This window comes from Talpa europaea, assembly GCF_964194135.1.
Source record: "Talpa europaea genome assembly, chromosome: 12".
NCBI lineage: Eukaryota > Metazoa > Chordata > Mammalia > Eulipotyphla > Talpidae > Talpa > Talpa europaea.
Window position 1 is genome coordinate 49,716,578 of NC_140079.1, and position 17,149 is coordinate 49,733,726.

Here is a 17,149-nt window from a genome sequence, read left to right on the forward strand (position 1 = left end):
GCTTGCAAGTGAACTCACAGTATCCTCTGTTGAGTTTTCTCCCTTTCTCGGCTATAATGGGAATATCTCAAACACAACACAAGCGATCTCGCTCCCATGTTCTGTCCAGCGCAAGCACAGCATTCAGAACACATCATGCAAGGAAGGAAACCAACATCACCTACATTCTCCCAACACCACGTCAGTAAGGAGGGGCCAGGAAAGGATTGTGTTGTTCTAGTAACAAGAAGGACTTGCTCAAGGTCCCCTTGAAGAGTTGGGGATAAAATACAGGCATGGGGCAGGGAGGGAGGGTTCCCAGTGCAAGTCCCACACCGACAGAACTCAGTCCATAACAGGAGTGGTAAGTCTGGGGTGAAGCCATGGGCAAAAGTCCAGATGGGGCTGGAAGGAGACAGAGCAAAATCCTGGACAGAACTTCCCCTGGATGGGAGGAGCAGCATTTGGCAATAGCCATAATTTTCCAGGTCTTCAGTGGGGTGATAAGTTCACAAGTGTTTGTTTTATTATAATGTTTCGCAACTTACAACCGAATAGTCATTTGGATGCATCCATGTAATACAAACTACAGAAGTAAAAATGATTCTCAAGGAAAGGTAGAAAAATAATAGGGGGCAGAAGAAAATCAAGATGGCAACCACAAGAGGGTTTGTTCCTTCTTAAGGATAGTGGAACGTATTCTCACAGCTCCCTACATCATGCGTTTCTTACAGAGGCATCTCCATCAAAGGAGAGGAGCAGTGAATGGGTCCATTCTCCCTACCCCCTCTTGCATGCAGCCACCTTGGACTAAAGACCCAGAGTGCCATGAACTGGTACCCCCGGCAGAGAACTGGGGGGGGGCACGCAGAAGGGGGAGTCCAGCAGCCATCCTTGATATATAACTGAACACAAGGGAGCTGGAGCTTTCTTGCTTCTACAGCCCAACTTGTACCCTGGTACTGCTGGGAAGGAGGTTGGAGGAGATGCATGGAAGAGACACGTGGGTGAGACACGTGGGTGAGAGACAAGTGGGAGGCTGACTATAGCAGCCAATATCTTGATTTGTACTTTGATTTTTTCCTTTGTTCCACACTTGTCTGGCCCCTTTTACTCCTTTCATGTGTTTTTCCACCACAAGGTGCCTTGACTTGTGGCAAGATTAAGCGCCTCACCAGTCCTTTGGGGCCAACACTGTTTGGATGGACATTTACCCAGGAGGGGAGGGATAATTTTGGGTGTTTTAATGGGAAATTATTATAATAGCATCCTCGCTTCTCTTCCCTTTCTATGTACACTGATTGTAGTATTAAAGAGCTTTCACTAAAAGTCTGCTTTGCCTTTGTGTGCACAGATGGCCAGACCCCTTTAGAGCATGCACATTTGGGGGTCTCTGGGTACTCCTTGGTCACACACTAACATGCAGAGAAAGAGCTGGACAGCTAGGGGTTGCGCAAGCTGTTCAGAGGTGACAGGTATGAGTCACGGTCTAATGCCTGGGCTGGGTGGAGGCATGTGGCCAGGGCCTCCAAGGAGGGATGCAGCTGGTGAGCCAAGGCGCAGCCAGGGAAGGGCATAGTTGGCTGTCCAGCTGGAACGTGTGTAGGGATAGATCTGATGGAGGGTCAAGACCGGTCCTCTGGGCTGTGTGTTTGTGTAGTCTCCTCTTCATGTCAGATGGTGTCAATAAGTTACAGGAAATAAATGAAATGATTCCCATAAAGCACTAGGTTCAGTTGCTTGGCCCATGGTGGGAGCCCAGTGAAGGTGCAGGCTCCCCTGGTTGTGCTGTCTGGGGACCTGCGGGAGGCTGAGCACACAAGGGCCTCCACACTCCGGGTCTTCACGTCCCTTCTTCTCAGAGAAAGAACAGGGCCCACGTGGGCAGGGGAAGATGACTTTCTACTCTAACTCCTGGGGGGACTGCTTCCTATGTCACTCTGCTTTGATGCCACTCTTCTATAATCCTTTCTCTGGAGCTACTTGGTCCTCCAACCTGTCCGAAGCCGCCTGGAGCATGCGCCGTGTTGCGCAACACACGTGCCATTAATTAGTTTTCGCTTTACCGTTTTGCCTGCTGAGAAACCACAGGTGTTTCCTATTAATCAAATGAGACTGGGAGGTACGATGGGAGGAGCTACCAGGATATAAGAAGAGAACCACGGGAAGGTCAGGAGGTTATTGCGAGAGAGGTTGTTGCGAGAGGAGCAGAGAGAAGGTCAGGGAAGGTAGAAAGACAGGGAAAAGTAAAAGAAAGGAAAAGGAAAAATAAAGAAGTAAATGCTAGCGTCAAGTTGTCTCAAGCCCCTCATTTCAATCCTCAGCCCTTCTCTTTTTGTGCCTATGAATCCCGCGGGTCGGGACACCAACCCTTTAAATAGCTGTCAATCAGGGGTGACTGGCAATATCCAGAGACATTAGGTCATTACACTGGGGATGAGGGTGCTCCTGACATCTAGTGGATAGAGACCAGGAATGCTGCTAAATATCCTACGGGCCTCCCTAGTGGCCTAGGGGTTAAGTCTGTGTTTCCACTACTATGGTCACAGTGAAGGCCTGAGTTCCATCCCTGTTCACTGAGATGCCCAAATGGCATAGCAGACCTCTCTTGTCTTGCCCACTGCTCCCCTCAGCAGTGTATTTCAGGAGATCTGCCTGTTCTGCTCCCCACTCTGTCTCTGGTGAATCACCTCATCCCCCACACCTCTGGCCTACACCCCAATTATTTTACACAAAAATAAATAAGAAAAATATTTATAAACTAATACCCTACCATGCACAGGACAACCCCCCCACAGAATTCTCTGGACCCATGTCAATAGTGACATGGTCCATGGGGAAGCTTGTCAAATGCCAACCAGTTCCCACTGCAAAGTCTTATTTCCCTAGACTTGTGCAAAGTGAAGTAAACCGTTAGCTTGCTCTGGGACTGGAAGGGACTTGTCCCCAGGGACTTGAACCAATGGACTTGGTTCAGGGCTAATAATAGGGCTATTATTCAGGGCTATTATTAGCCCTGAATCACCCTGGGAACTCTAAGCTTCTCCTGTCTGAGAAACTACAGCCTGAGGGCTTTCTTCTCCAGTGATACTTATATAAAGATCTATGATCTTTGCAGGGATTTTAGTTTTTAAACCTACTCATGTGTATTAGGAGGAGAGGAGGAGAAAGGAGTTGGCTAGAAAAGTACTTGAACTTATGAAGTCAAGCAAGTCCAGTTTCTCCATTTCGGTAACGCAGAAAATCAGCTGTCCTTCCATGGAAACCTTTCCTCCATGTGTTCTTTGAGCTGTCCTCTGAGCAGGAGGAGACAGATCTGTGCCAGATTCTCCTCACTCTCTGGGTGTCAACCAAGCACACAAGGCCAGAACCATTCATAGCAAAGAGCATGGTCTGTGACTTGGCCTCTGAATAAGGTTACAGCAGGTCCTGAGTGGATTGTGAACCCAGGAGTCCAGATTTGTTAGTATAATGCTGAACAAATGGCTTGTCACTGCATTAAGCAAATTATTATGATTGTTTTTACGGCTCACTCCACACTGTGTCTAGGCTCACCTTGGAGAGCCCAGCAAACCTGTTTCTGCAAGGTCCTTGAACCTCTCATTCACAGAATGCAGGCCCCGGGTAACTAAGGACGCCTGAGCCTAAAATAATCCATCTGACCGTTTCTGAAGAGAAAACTTGAGTCCCAAGGCATAGGATGCAACATGCCTTGTTCAAGCTCCTAGGTTCGGGAGGGAGGGCAGGAGGAGAGCAATCATGGAATTAAAATCAATAAAAGAAATATCCAAAAGGGGGTGAGAGGGCAGTAGGCAAGTAGGACTAATGGGAGTCTAGCTGCCTGACCACTTGGTGACAACCCCACAACCACATCGATCAGCTCCACAAACCAGCATCCTGTCATGGGAGCTGGGGAGCTTGTTGAGACAGCACCCAGCTTTCCCCAGGGATTGATAAATGCTGTAGATCTCAGCTTCAACGAGGATGATTTTCTCCCTGCCTGCACTAACACACAGACATCCCTCCCTTTGGCACGATTTCCTTCCCTCCTTTTATTGAATCTTATTCGCTCACATATGGGAGGCAGCTTTGCCTATGGACACTTCTCACATTGAAACATCTCCGAGGCCTTGTTAATTGCAACCCTGGGAGGACATAACTAGAGTCTTGTTTTCATTTGCAGAAACGGGCCTGGTCCAGGCTGAGTGACACTTTGACAGAGGCGTCAACAGATCGAAGCGCTTCTCACAGCCAACCCATCCATCCACTACCACCGGCTGGGCCCTTCCTCCTCACCTCACAGGCAAACAGCTTGAACTGCAGCCCCAGAATCTTGTAGTCTATCAGCTGGTTCCCTCGAAGCTGAGTCAAGGCATCTTTTAGGTCTTTAATAGCTGAGTCATAACTGCAGGACAGAGGGAGACGAGAAATGAGTCCAGGGCACAGAGGATGTGGGATACCGGACATTTGGAATAAACCTGCATGCCCACTCCCCTTCCTGTCCACCTCACCAGGACAAGAATTCTTTCCATATGCTTGAGTTTGTTGCAACTCTGAGCCCCAGTATTTCACAGAACTCTGTGTGAACAGTACCCCAAACCCTGGGTGGAGCCTCGGTCTCAGCAATTGCAGGGATTTTCTTTGCTGGTCACCTGCCAACAACTCACCTTTCTGACAACTTGGCTTGTCCTATTCCGGCAGATCCCCCCCATCCCCCGCACTCTAGAGCTCCACTCTAGAGAACCAGCAAGTTAGCCTGTGTCCATGTGGACTGATTGGGCTCGCCATTGAAGGTCAGGTCAGCCTGACAGTTCTGAGGGTCCTGGGGACAGCTCCCTCCTGCCCAGAGCTGCCTCCTCTGGCTTCTTCTCATTCCAACTTAATTCCTGCCTTGGTGGCCTTCTTAGTCTCCGCTTCCCTCCCTCTTCTCCACACACATTGGGGAAAATAAAAGAAGAAACCACACTTAAATCAGGATGACTTTCTGACACCACTCGGGCTTTGTTGGGTTGGTGCTGTGCCGGCTGGCTTCAGGTCTGTGGGCCTGCTATCCTTACCCCCATCCCCAGGCCCCGGCCTGGCAGGAACTGATCTTGGCGTCTGCTTGTGGCCTCCACCATGGGCAAACTGGACCAAAGTCCCCAGGGCACTCTCTGACCTGGAGCTGCCAGGTGGGTTTCTCTTGGAGGTGAGCTGCAATTTGAGCATGGGCTGGCGGGGAACCTCAGCGGGTGATAGGTGTCCTAGAACTTGGGCTGAGAGGTGGGACCAGATCCATCAGCTCTGCCATTGACCAGGGGCCCCAGGCCAATCCCACCTCAGTTCACGAAGTTAATACAGGAGCATGTTCTGCGCTGGGGCGTATTCTACCCAAAGCGCCCAGAACGTGAAGCGCTTGCAAATGTGTGGTCTGGATCCAATGTCTGGTGTCAAACCACATGGACTCGAGTCCTGACTATCGTTATTTAGTGAGTGACAAAGGACCAATTATTTAACTTCTCCGTTTAGAACTAGGGACTAATCATAACCCATGCCTCATGGGTTGTTGTAAACGTGCGGGAGCTTTCAGATGTTTTAGGATGGTGCCTGGTTCACATGCATAGCATTTACTATTGTTATTGTTATTATCATTTTATTTTTTCAGCGCTAAAACTCTGATAATTAAATTCAAAGCCAATCATTATGCTCACAGCTCTATTTTGCATTAGATTTTATCAGGAGATAAGAATACACGGTTGGGGAGGGAGAAGGAGGTGGGGAAGGAAGGGGGTGGGACAGGCACAGGAGGTTTGGTGGGGGTGATTGTAACCTGAGAACATGTGTAACCCCCCAAAAATGTAACCCAAAGTCACACAGGCATGTAAACAAAGAACAAGTTAAAAAGATAAAAATCTACCAAATCAAGTAAATGAAAACTAAATAGAATTAAGAAATCCAATAATCAACAATTATTTCAATTATTATCAGTTGCCATTTAAAAATTCTATTATAACTAAACTGCTAAGATAATACGTTCCTATCGTAACAGGGTGGTCCCCAGGAAAGGGGGAAGTTCCAGGTTCCCTGCCCCACCCAAGGGAGGGTGGAGCTGAGCAGGAAGAGGAGAAGCAGGAGAAGAGACTAAGGAAGGAAGCAGGATGGAGCCAGGAGACCTGGAGGAGGCGCATGGAGCCTAGAGACACGTGAAGAAACTGCGCTTGTCTTTTGGTCGTGGACTGGGTGACACAGATGTGGGTGAGACCCGTGGGGAGGTGACAATGGCAGCTTTTATCTTGATGTTGATTTTGCTCTTTTCCTTCCGGGCTTGTCCGGTTGTTTGTGACCCTTTTCTGTGGGTCCCCACTGGAAGATGCTTTAGACTTGTAGCAGGCTTTGGGGCCTTGTTCTGGGCCAATCCCATTTGGATGGACTTTTACCCACGAGGGGACGGGTAACTTTGGGTGCTTCACTTAGAAACTAGACTCTTTGCCTTACCTGTATTGTTTCCTAGTTTTATTAAAGTTCCTTCCCATTAAAGTCTCCTATGTTTTGTGTTGATGCGGCGGATGGCCGAACCCATTTGAATAGGCAGGTTTGTGGCTGCCCCTCTCCCTGCCCTATAACACTGAGAGAAAAAATACACAGTTGTGAAAGCTGGAACGCTATCTCTGCAGAGTTTTGAGCTGACCAGGAGGAGGGCAGTTTGGCTGGGACCATCCTCAGAAACATGTTCCCCAGGTGACGGTTGGGGAGCGGGGAGAAGCCACACGCTCTGTAGACAGATATTCTGTCACCGTTTGGTCTGAAGTGACTCACATCAGAGCAGCAGTGGCTACAGGAATGAAGGGAGAAGACAGCCTGGGACGGAAACAGAGGACAGCTTCCTCTCCCGTGTCCTTGTTCACGAGAAACCTGTGAAAAGCATGCAGGCCTTTCCCTAAGAAGCAGAAGCAGAAAACATTTCAAGTCCCTTCCACACCTTTTTTGGGATCCCTTATGAAGAGGGAGACGGTAAGGAGAGCTGTTCTTTCTAAGGCAGATACTGGGGGCCAGGTTCCCACTCACTAAGCCAAGATGGGGGGCCAGGCAGAAAGGAGGTGTTTTGTGTGTGTGTGTGTTGGGGGGGCAGTTCCCTTCGTGAACCATTGACTGTGTGTGTGGGAGCCTGAAGGCACCTTAAGTGCTGTCAGCATCACCTGCGTGTGCACCTCTTCCCTGGGGAGCTGGCTAAGCAGGCGAATTTCAGCTGTGCTGTCACCGCCTGTGTCTACCTGGTATTGAGTGAACCCAACAAAATCCTCCTCACATACACTCATCAAGATGTCTAATGATCTGAACCTGAATGGAGGGAGAGAAGGAAGTGGCAAATGATTCAAAGAGCTGGCTCTGTGTTTTAAAATGGGGTGGGGGCACCCCTGCTAAGTGTCCCCTTTCAAACTTGTCTTTCAAAGTTTTGCCCTGCCCCGCCCCCACTGCCTGCAGCAGCATTCCCCTCAGCCCCTCATTTGTTTGCCCACAGTCCACCCCTGGGGCACCTGCTTTGACTTATAGCTCTACCTACCCCGCTAGGGTCTGAATAAGCTCAGCATGGAAATTCCAGAACAGCACAGCTCCACATGCTGGGAGGCATAGGCTGTGGTGGCTGTGGAGGCCACCCCTCCCCTCCCTGTCACCTTCCTTCTGGAGTTCTCTCTGGTGCCAGTTGGAGCCAAGCGTCCCCAGGGAGGCCCAGGGAGCTGGGGCTTCCTACCAAGTTCTGCTGGGCTAGGGGTGAATGCTTTTTTCAAGCCCACACCCCAGTGATAACCCTGGGGCACCACAGCAACCCTCCCCGGGTTTTTCATCATTCTGAGCCTGAGGGTTTCCTAATTCTCATTTCTGGAATGATCCCTGTGAAGGCTTCTAAGTCACTGCTGCCATTTCAGATTGTTCTGTGCTGCCAAGGCCCCACAATCTGGAATCCTGCTGCTCAAACACTTGTCTCTTGGATAAAACAGAGTTGCAGCAAGTCAAAGAAGTCAAATGTCAAACACCTTTATGACAAGGGCTGGGGCTTTGCCCTTCCCGCTTCAAAGACAGCAGGGTCAAGGCTTTGCTGCCTGTGGTGCCCTTTGGTCAGCTCCATCTAGACAGTCTCCCCATTGTTATCATAACCCACAGATTCACAGAACACAGGATCTGAAAGACAACTTAACATTTCCTCCCCCCTTCACACAGCAGGCTGGGGCAGAAAGGGGAGGAGGCTGGTCACAGTCACCCCTGAGACAACCCCTGTCTCCTCAGAAGTGCTGCAACTTTGTCCTGTTGGGAACTTTACAGACAGAAGAGCAACACAACATGGGAACATGGTGGGGAAACAGAAAAAAACTCCCTTAACGTCATCACCCAAAAACAAGTCCCACTGCAGTCAGAAGGAATTCCTAACCCACCCATTAAGAAGCAATTTTTCTAGCTTCCCAGGCATTTATTTAAAAATACTGGTGTTCTAGTTACAAGTGCTTATGACCTGGTTCCTTTTTCAATTAAGGTGCCTGAAAGCAGAGGCTATATTTTGCTTGTTTTCATTTAATGAATTCAGTAAGCACTGCATTATAGCCTGTTATAATAGTATATTACATCCATATGTATGTTACCTGTATATTATGTGTAGTATATAGTATATATATGCAGTGTATGATATCCTTTCATAATAGGGAAAAAAACCTGCCCTATTAGCAAAAGGGAAAAAGGTCAAGAGTAGAAGTTGGTGTGGGGGACAGCACCACACACAGATTAAACAAAGAAAAGGAGTTAGATCAGGGTGGGGGATCATCTCATTTATATTACTTCCTTAATAGATGGTTGTTGAATTAAAGATAAACTTTGGTAGGTTTTTCTCTCAGATGTAACTGCTACACGTCACAGACTAACTGAAACCTAAATCTTTCTAATTCACTCAAAATTTGAGACTTCCGGGACTCCTCTGGTGGCGCAGCGGTTGAGCGCTGGGCTGTGAAGCTGCCTGCAGCCTCTGCAGAGCTGATTTGATCCCTGGCTGCTGGTGAGGGTCCCACATGGCACGCAGACCTCTCCTGCCGCCTGCTGCTCCCCTCAGCAGTGTACATCGTCTGTCTGCCTGTTCTGTTTCTCGCTCTGGCTCTGGTGAATTCTCTCACCCTCCCGCACTTCTGACTGTACCCAGTGCTTGCTTGAATAAATAAATAAATAAACAAACAAATAAATAAATAAATCTTTAAAAAAAATTTGAGCCTTCCTCACTTGGGGACGCTTTCATGTAGAAATGACTAGGGGTCATTTTAACTTATAAGAGTCTTCTGGGACCTCTTTTGCCAGTATCCTCTTTAGAGTTTGTGAGAGCTGATTAAAAGATGTACCCAGTGCTTGTATAAATAAATAAATAAATCTTTTAAAAAAATAGATGACTTTACACCTTGTCTTTTGAGAGTCTGGATCAGCTGGAGGCTTTAGGCTCAGTTCTCCCAGTATATCCCATGCATCTGGAGATAGTAGGGGAATGAGAAGGGGAAGGAGCAGAGAGGGCCTAACAATGTATCCATAAGATAATTCACCACGACCAAGTAGGATTCATTCCAGGGACACAAGGATGGTTCAACATCCGAAAATCAATCAACGTTATCCAACACATCAACAAAAAGAAATATAAAAACCATATGATAATATCAATAGATGCTGAGAAAGCTTTCGACAAAGTGCAACACGCATTCATGATAAAAGCCCTTGAAATTCTTGGGAGACAAGGAACATACCTCAACATCATAAAGGCCATCTATGACAAGCCAACAGCCAGTGTCATTCTCAATGGTGAAAAGCTGAAAGTATTTCCATTAAGATCTGGAACAAGACAAGGATGTCCACTCTCACCACTGCTTTTCAATATAATACTGGAAGTCCTAGCCAGGGCAATAAGACAAGAGAAAGACATCCAAGGAATCCAAATAGGAAAAGAAGAAGTCAAACTATCACTATTTGCAGATGATATGATAATATACATAGAGAACCCCAAAAACTCCATAGAAAAACTAATTCAACTCATCAATCAGTTCAGTAAAGTGGCAGGATACAAAATCAACATGCAAAAGTCAGTAGCCTTCCTATACACAAACAATAAATCTGAAGAAGAAATCAAAAAAACCATCCCTTTTATTATCGAAACAAAAAAAAATCAAATACTTGGGAATAAATCTAACAAAAGAGGTAAAGTAAAGGACCTATACAAAGAAAACTATAAAACACTGTTAAAAGAAATAGAAGAAGACACAAAGAAATGGAAAGACATCCCCTGCTCATGGATTGGAAGAATAAACATTATTAAAATGGCCATCCTTCCAAAAGCAATATACAGATTCAATGCCATTCCAATCAAAATTTCAATGTCATTCTTCAAAGAAATAGAACAATTATTGATGAAATTCATATGGAATCACAAAAAACCCCGAATAGACAAAGCTCTCCTGAAAAAAAAAAAAGGGAATGGAGGCATCACACTCCCAGACTTCAAACTATACTACAAAGCCATAATCATCAAAACTGCATGGTATTGGAACAAGAACAGACATACAGACCAATGGAATCGAATAGAAAATCCAGAAATAAACCCACAGATTTATGGTCAACTAATCTTTGACAAAGGAGCAAAGACTATGCATTGGAGCAAAGAAAGTTTGTTCAATAAATGGTGCTGGGAAAACTGGGTTGCTACATGCAAAAGAATGAAGCTTGACCACTACCTCACACCATACACAAAAATCAACTCAAAATGGATTAAAGAACTAGACATAAGACCTGAAACCATAAAATACATAGAAGGAAATATAGGCGAAACACTACGTGGTTTGCACATCAAAGACATCTTTACAGACACATTACCCAAAGCAGTGATAGTGAAGGCAAAGATAAACAGCTGGGACTACATCAAATTTAAGAGCTTCTGCACAGCAAAAGAGACAATAACAAAAACAAAGAGAAACCCCACCAACTGGGAGAACATTTTTGCACATAACACTAATGAGAAAGGACTGATCACAAAAATCTACAAAGAGCTGAGGAGACTCAACAACAACAAAGAAAATAATCCTGTCAAAAAATGGGCAGAAGAGCTAAAAAGAAACTTCTCTGAAGAGGAAATGCAAATGGCCAATAGGCATATGAAAAAATGTTCAACATCACTTGTAATCAGGGAAATGCAAATCAAAACTACCATGAGATACCATCTTACACCAGTGAGAATGGCACATAATTAAAAACACTAGCAACAACAAATGTTGGCGAGGTTGTGGAGAAAAAGGAACTCTTCTGCACTGTCGGTGGGAGTGCAAACTGGTCCAACCACTGTGGAGAGCTGTGTGGAGATTTCTGGACCTACTAAACATAGAGCTTCCATATGATCCAGCAATTCCACTCCTAGGTATTTACCCAAAGGACACAGAAATATCAATTCCAAAGAGCACCTGCACCCCTATGTTTATAGCAGCACTATTTACAATAGCTAAGCTTTGGAAACAGCCCAAATGCCCAAAAATAGATGACTGGATCAAGAAGATGTGGTACATATATACCATGGAATATTACTCAGCATTCAAAAAAGATAAACACATGCCATTTGCAGCAACATGGATGGCGCTGGAAGGGATCATGCTCAGCAAAATAAGCCAAAAAGAAAAAGAAAAATACCGGATGGTCTCACTCATAGCAGGAATCTAGAAAACTTAAATAAGGGACCAGGAAAATGAATAACTATAAGAAAGTGAAAATCAAAATCAACAAAAAACTATGAACCAGAGACACTTTTTGGGGGGTGAGGGGTGGGAGGGGAGGGATTGGGGTCAGAATGGGGGCGTTGCAATTGTATGGGGAATATAAAAATAAAATTTATTATTTAAAAAAAAAAACAATTACTAGATTTATAAAAAAAAAAAAAAAAAAAAGAAGGAAGACAGGTTGTTAAAGTCTTGATGCCATAAAGGGAAAGGCAAGCACGTGTATGTCCTCTCAATCCCACAATCTTTTTCTCCCCAGATCGCTTCTGGTTTTCTGGGATGGTGGGTACTTTACACCTGCTTTTACTTATTCAGGTAACAGATTGTATCTACATCTTGGAAATCCTTTGAGCGTCTAGTAGTTGCCCCTAGCAACGCTGAACCCAGCAGCTTTAAAGGCTCTATTTCTGACCACCCCAAGGATCCAAACCTTTCAAGCCTGCACAGGATCAAGGCCAGCCTCATCCCCAATACCTGGACATTTTCTGCAGCTTACTGTCTGTGCTGCCTCAAGCACACACACATACATAGACACTCCGCAACAGTTTTCACTGTTTGAGAGTTCTTCATTAGCCTGAACTGAATTCTCCTTAGAATTCTTCCTAGAACTAGGCATGTAGATAATGTAGCAGTTTCTATGAAGGGTTAATTTGCCATCGCTTTAAACATTTAAAGTCAATGCTTAGAATAGCTCTCCTGTGTTCTTTGTATATTTGTTATTAGAGTATTTGGGGGAGAGAAGTGGGACTTGATATTAACTTTCATTTTTTATTTATTTATCTTTTTACTGATTATTTCATACTGACTTTAAAAACCAATAATTACTGATCAGCTGATAGAAGAAAATGTAAATCTTACCATTTCTCCACCTGGAGAGAACTACTGGCAATATTTTAGTCTATAACCTTCCAGACTTTATTCTGTGAAACAGAATTGATGTTTTGAAATCTGTTTTTTAAATTCAACATCTACTGTGAATGCTTTCCATATTAAATATCTGCTACTTATGTATCTGCATTAAAATCTTCTTTCACATATCTTTAGTTTGTATTCTCAGGTTTGGGTGGCTGAATTATATTTCATGGACTGGATTAAACCAGGCTTTTGAAAACATGTTCTGTTGCAATGAAGCAGGGTTCTGACATGGTTCCAAGCTAGTCTCATTGTGTGACAGTTCAGTTCCTCATTGCTGTAGACATCATGGATGTTCCCATGATGGCCCAACCATTCACAACTAGCTCCACCCAGGCTGTGATCCTTCAGGGACCTGGTGGTGCCATGCTGGCTGAATTGCTGTCCTGTCGTGGCTGCACAGGCTGCTTGTGAGCAATAACACAGCTAATTTAGAAATAGGCCCAGGGCTGCTCTCCCTTTTCAGGGAGGGCTTCTGCCTCATGCTGATTTATTGCTTAACCATCCAGAGAAGCTTCCCAACAGGCTGAGCAAAGCTTCCCAACAGGCTGGACACCAAATTCAGCAGTACCAAGCCCCCCACCCCAACCCCAACTTGGGTTTCTCTTTGGACGTGCCCAGCTTCTGCAGCACCGGACCACTTACTTCTCCATCTGGTAGCAGAGCATCCCTCTCTGGAAGTAGGCCACTGCCAAGTGCTTGTCCCGGAGAATGCTTTTGGTGAAAGCCTGTGGAAATAAAGAGGGTCCACATTTGGCCAAGAAGCCAGCAGCAAGGAGAGTGAGTGGGCTAGAGGGTGAGCAGGGAGGGTCAAGAGAGTAGCTGTCCTCTTAAAGAGGGCGGGAGGTTCAGGAATCCAACACCCAGCAACACCCAGAGTCAGAACACCCCTTGTTGTCACCTCCCCCAGTGGCAGCTCCTTGAATCTGTGTTTTTCTTTTTTGTAAAATGGGGATATACTGCCTGGTTTTCAAGATTACTGGCAGGATAAAGATAACAAAAGTAATTAAAAATGAAAAGAACGAGGGCCTCCCCGGTGGCACAGGGGTTGAGCGCTAGGTTGCGAAGCTGCCCGCAGCCTCTGCAGCAATCCCCGGCTGCTCCCCGGCCACCGGAGGAGGGTCCCACATGGCGCGCAGACCTCTCCTGCTGCCCGCTGCTCCCCTCAGCAGTGTACCTCAGTCCTTCTGCCTGCTCTGCTCCCTGCTCTGGCTCTGGTGAATTCTCTCACCCTCCCGCGCTTCTGACTGTACCCAGTGCTCGTATAAATAAATAAATAAATAAATAAATAAATAACGCTTTAATAAATAAATAAATAAATCTTTAAAAATGAAAAGAACAAGTAATTTTTATATACAGCATTTACTTGTTATACAAATTTACTATATAAATATGAGACAACTACAGTAATAACAAACAAGAATTCATATAAAATGCTACTAGTAAGGACTTAAGACAGGAAACCAAGGAAAGGCAGAGAGAATAAGAAGCCCAGAAGTGGCAAAATGCAAGGAGGGTTCAAGAGCACAGCAAGGAAGGCATGGGAGCAAGAGGAGAGAAGGGGGTAACCTGCACAGCTCCGCCAAAAAACCAGGAGGCTGGTGGGGGTGTGTGTGCAAATAATTCCTGCTGGCATAGCTGCCATGCTTTGCCCACCTCTTCTCACAATGTCTACTTTGTCTCTGTCAGCCTTTGGAATCTGTGATGCTTTTTGCTCACCCTCAGCATGCCCCTGAAAGGGGGTGGAGTGCCTTTGTCTGCTCCCTGCTGCCTATACCAGAGCCCAAGATAGACTTGCCAGTCTGTGCACAGCTACCTCTCTGCTCCCTCCTCTTGGCTTAACAGCTGGTCTATGTGAGGATGACCATGGCAGCAGGGGGCAGGGGGTCAATTATTTTTCTACTCTGCCTTGCATAAACTTGCATTAAGGTAAAAAGAAGAACTAACATTTACATAGTGGTGTGAGATTATACTGCACTTTAATAGTTGCTTCCTCACTTAACTCTCCTGATGTTTAACCCTTCAGGAAACTGAGAGCTGGAAGTGTACAGGTGTGCTGAAGACCACAGGTCCAGATAGAGGCAGAGGTGAGAACTGATCCTAGATCTTCTACCTCCAAACCCCACACTCTGTCCTGGTTACCATGACCAATTCCAAAAGTGATTATTGAGAATGCTGAACATCATCCTCGGGAAGATAAGATATAAAAAAATTTTTGAAAAAGATGCTGAAATAACCACAAGGTGCCTTTGGCAGACATCATTAATCAATCACAATATGATCTTCTGCCAGTCTCAGAATTTTTATTCTCCACATGCCAATGATCAGAATTGTTAGTTCAGAGGAAACTCATTCTTCTTAAATTTCTCTCTTGATCTATTGGGCAGGCAAAACTAACACACATGAGCTTCTTGGGAAGCCTAAAGAGGCGCTTTCTAGTAAGATAAACAGTGAAACCCTGATTCAGGAAGCTTCTCAGAAGGAAACACAACTGGGGCAGGATGTTCCATACAAATGTTAAAGAATGAGCATAGAATGATTTGAATTTAATAGATGGAGAAGAAAGAGGAGCATAGCCCACAGTTGGTGCTCCAGTCCCCAGTAGTCCATTACAACCAGCTGGGGAGCTTTTAAAACTGCCTAGCCCCTCCCCAGACCAATTCAATAAGGATCTGTGGGGGTGGGGGCTGGGAAGCTTGAATTCTTTTAAACCTCCCTGGTTTCTAAAGTGCAGTGGGGGTTGAGAACCACTAATTAAAAAGTCTCAAGGAGGAGGGCCCCAGGGAGAGGGAAAGCCACTCACCTTCTCCGCCTCCCGCATGTTTCCCAGGATGGTGTGCATGCAGCCAATGTTGAAGCAAATCCTGGAGTGGGGGTCCTGGACTGCACTGAAGGCTTCCAGGGCTCCCTTCCAGTCCTTCTTGTCGGCTGCCAGCACCCCTTCATTCCAGAGTCTGATGGCCTCTGCCAAGGACATGGTCAGGTGGAGAGCAGGTGGCTGGCAGTTCTGTGGGGAGATGGGGAGGGTGGACAGGGCTCCCTCCTGCCCTATGGCCCACAGCCCTGCCTTCACTTCCCAGTTCTGTGCTCCAAATGGCGCCAGCGTCCCTTCACTCAACTTCTCTGTGTTGCAAATGAGCCAGGAAATGTCCCCACTTTTTGTCAACTTACCACCCTACCGGAACCTAGAAAAGGAAAGCACTAGAGAAAGGGTAAATGGGGGAGAGCGGAAGTGCATCAGATACTGCCTGTGAGGGCTCAGTTCCCCAAAATGCTTTTTGCTCAGTCACCCAGCTCCTCACGGCTTTCTATTTTATTTTTCTGGCCGGGAACCCGCCCCCGGGCTCAGGGCAACCTCCCACTCCCCCGGCCTCCATTCCCACGCCCTTGTTAAATGACGGTGTTGAATGAGAGGATAGTTCTCTCCAGTCAAAAAAGGTTCCTTGCTCGCCTTCTAATCACCTCATAGGCTGGCTTGATGCATTTGCTTTTTCATCTTGCACCAAAATGAGCAATTAATAAGTTTCTGAGCCCAGATATTCTTATGTGTTCTGGGTCTGAGATAACTTTTATGAACATATAGGATGTTCAGTGGGGACTGATTTCCGCAAATGCCAAAATAAGGTGCTGATTTTGACTGAATTTATGACTTCTCTTACCTTTCTGTGAAAAGAGACAAGGGAGCTCAGTGATACTGAATGTATTTACTGGTCTCCAAAGATATAGGTTGAGATTCCTGACTTTGCTACCCTGGGAAGGTAAAAGCCAGTAAAGCCATGTTGAGAATAATTGGAGTAGGGGGTACAACCAATTTGATTTACTAATATTCAGACTTCTTGTTAATATTAGGTAAATGCATGCAGGTAAATTATAAGGGTGAAATACAGAGGTCAGCACTTGTTCTGTAACCACTGAAAAAACACCAGTTATCACCACACTCTCTCCAAGAACCTGAAATGAAACTTAAAAATGTACATTCTACAGGGCTTATAGATTGGCAGTTGTGAGACTTGAGAAGATAAATGTGTCTCTTTGCATAGATCATTCCCTGCATTTAAAAAGTCTTTCTACCTGGCAAACTTCTACATATCCTTCAAGACCCAGTCAAATTCCACCACCTCTCTGAAACCTTTCCCCATGCTCCAGGCGGTAGAGAGACTTTTTACCTTCTTTGTAATACTCTTCCCAAACACTTGTATTGGTGGCAATTTATCTCCTCATCGGTTGGACACTTAGACCTCTTGAGAGGTGGCATCAGAACTTTTCATAACAGCGTCCCCAGTACTAATACTCACCAGGAGATGAAGAAATGTATTCCAAAAATAAGTTAGAAATCATTGGCAAACAACCTGCAGGTAGTAGTGGTGCCAGGAAGAAATGCCGCTGATCTATCTAGCAAATAAATAATCAGAACTCAATTAGCACACTGATTATTCCCAGGAAAACTGAGTGGCTTTGCAGGTAACCTAGATGTTACTAAAATAAAATATGTGCCTGCTTTT

The 17,149-nt window shown here is 45.7% G+C and overlaps 1 protein-coding gene across 3 annotated transcripts in view; it reads right to left on the reverse strand.

The window, feature by feature from the left end:
• The window catches only part of NCF2 (neutrophil cytosolic factor 2), a gene marked incomplete at its 5' end in the record, with an annotated part of 32,980 nt that extends 17,356 nt beyond the window's left edge, over positions 1 to 15,624 (reverse strand). For all 3 annotated transcript variants that reach the window (XM_084249102.1, XM_084249100.1, XM_084249101.1), the window contains 3 exons: positions 4,276 to 4,384; positions 13,293 to 13,375; positions 15,451 to 15,624. In XM_084249102.1, the coding sequence (XP_084105228.1) occupies positions 4,276 to 4,384; positions 13,293 to 13,375; positions 15,451 to 15,624 (366 nt within the window). The remainder of the gene's footprint in view (positions 1 to 4,275; positions 4,385 to 13,292; positions 13,376 to 15,450) is intronic.
• Positions 15,625 to 17,149: the final 1,525 nt, after the last annotated feature.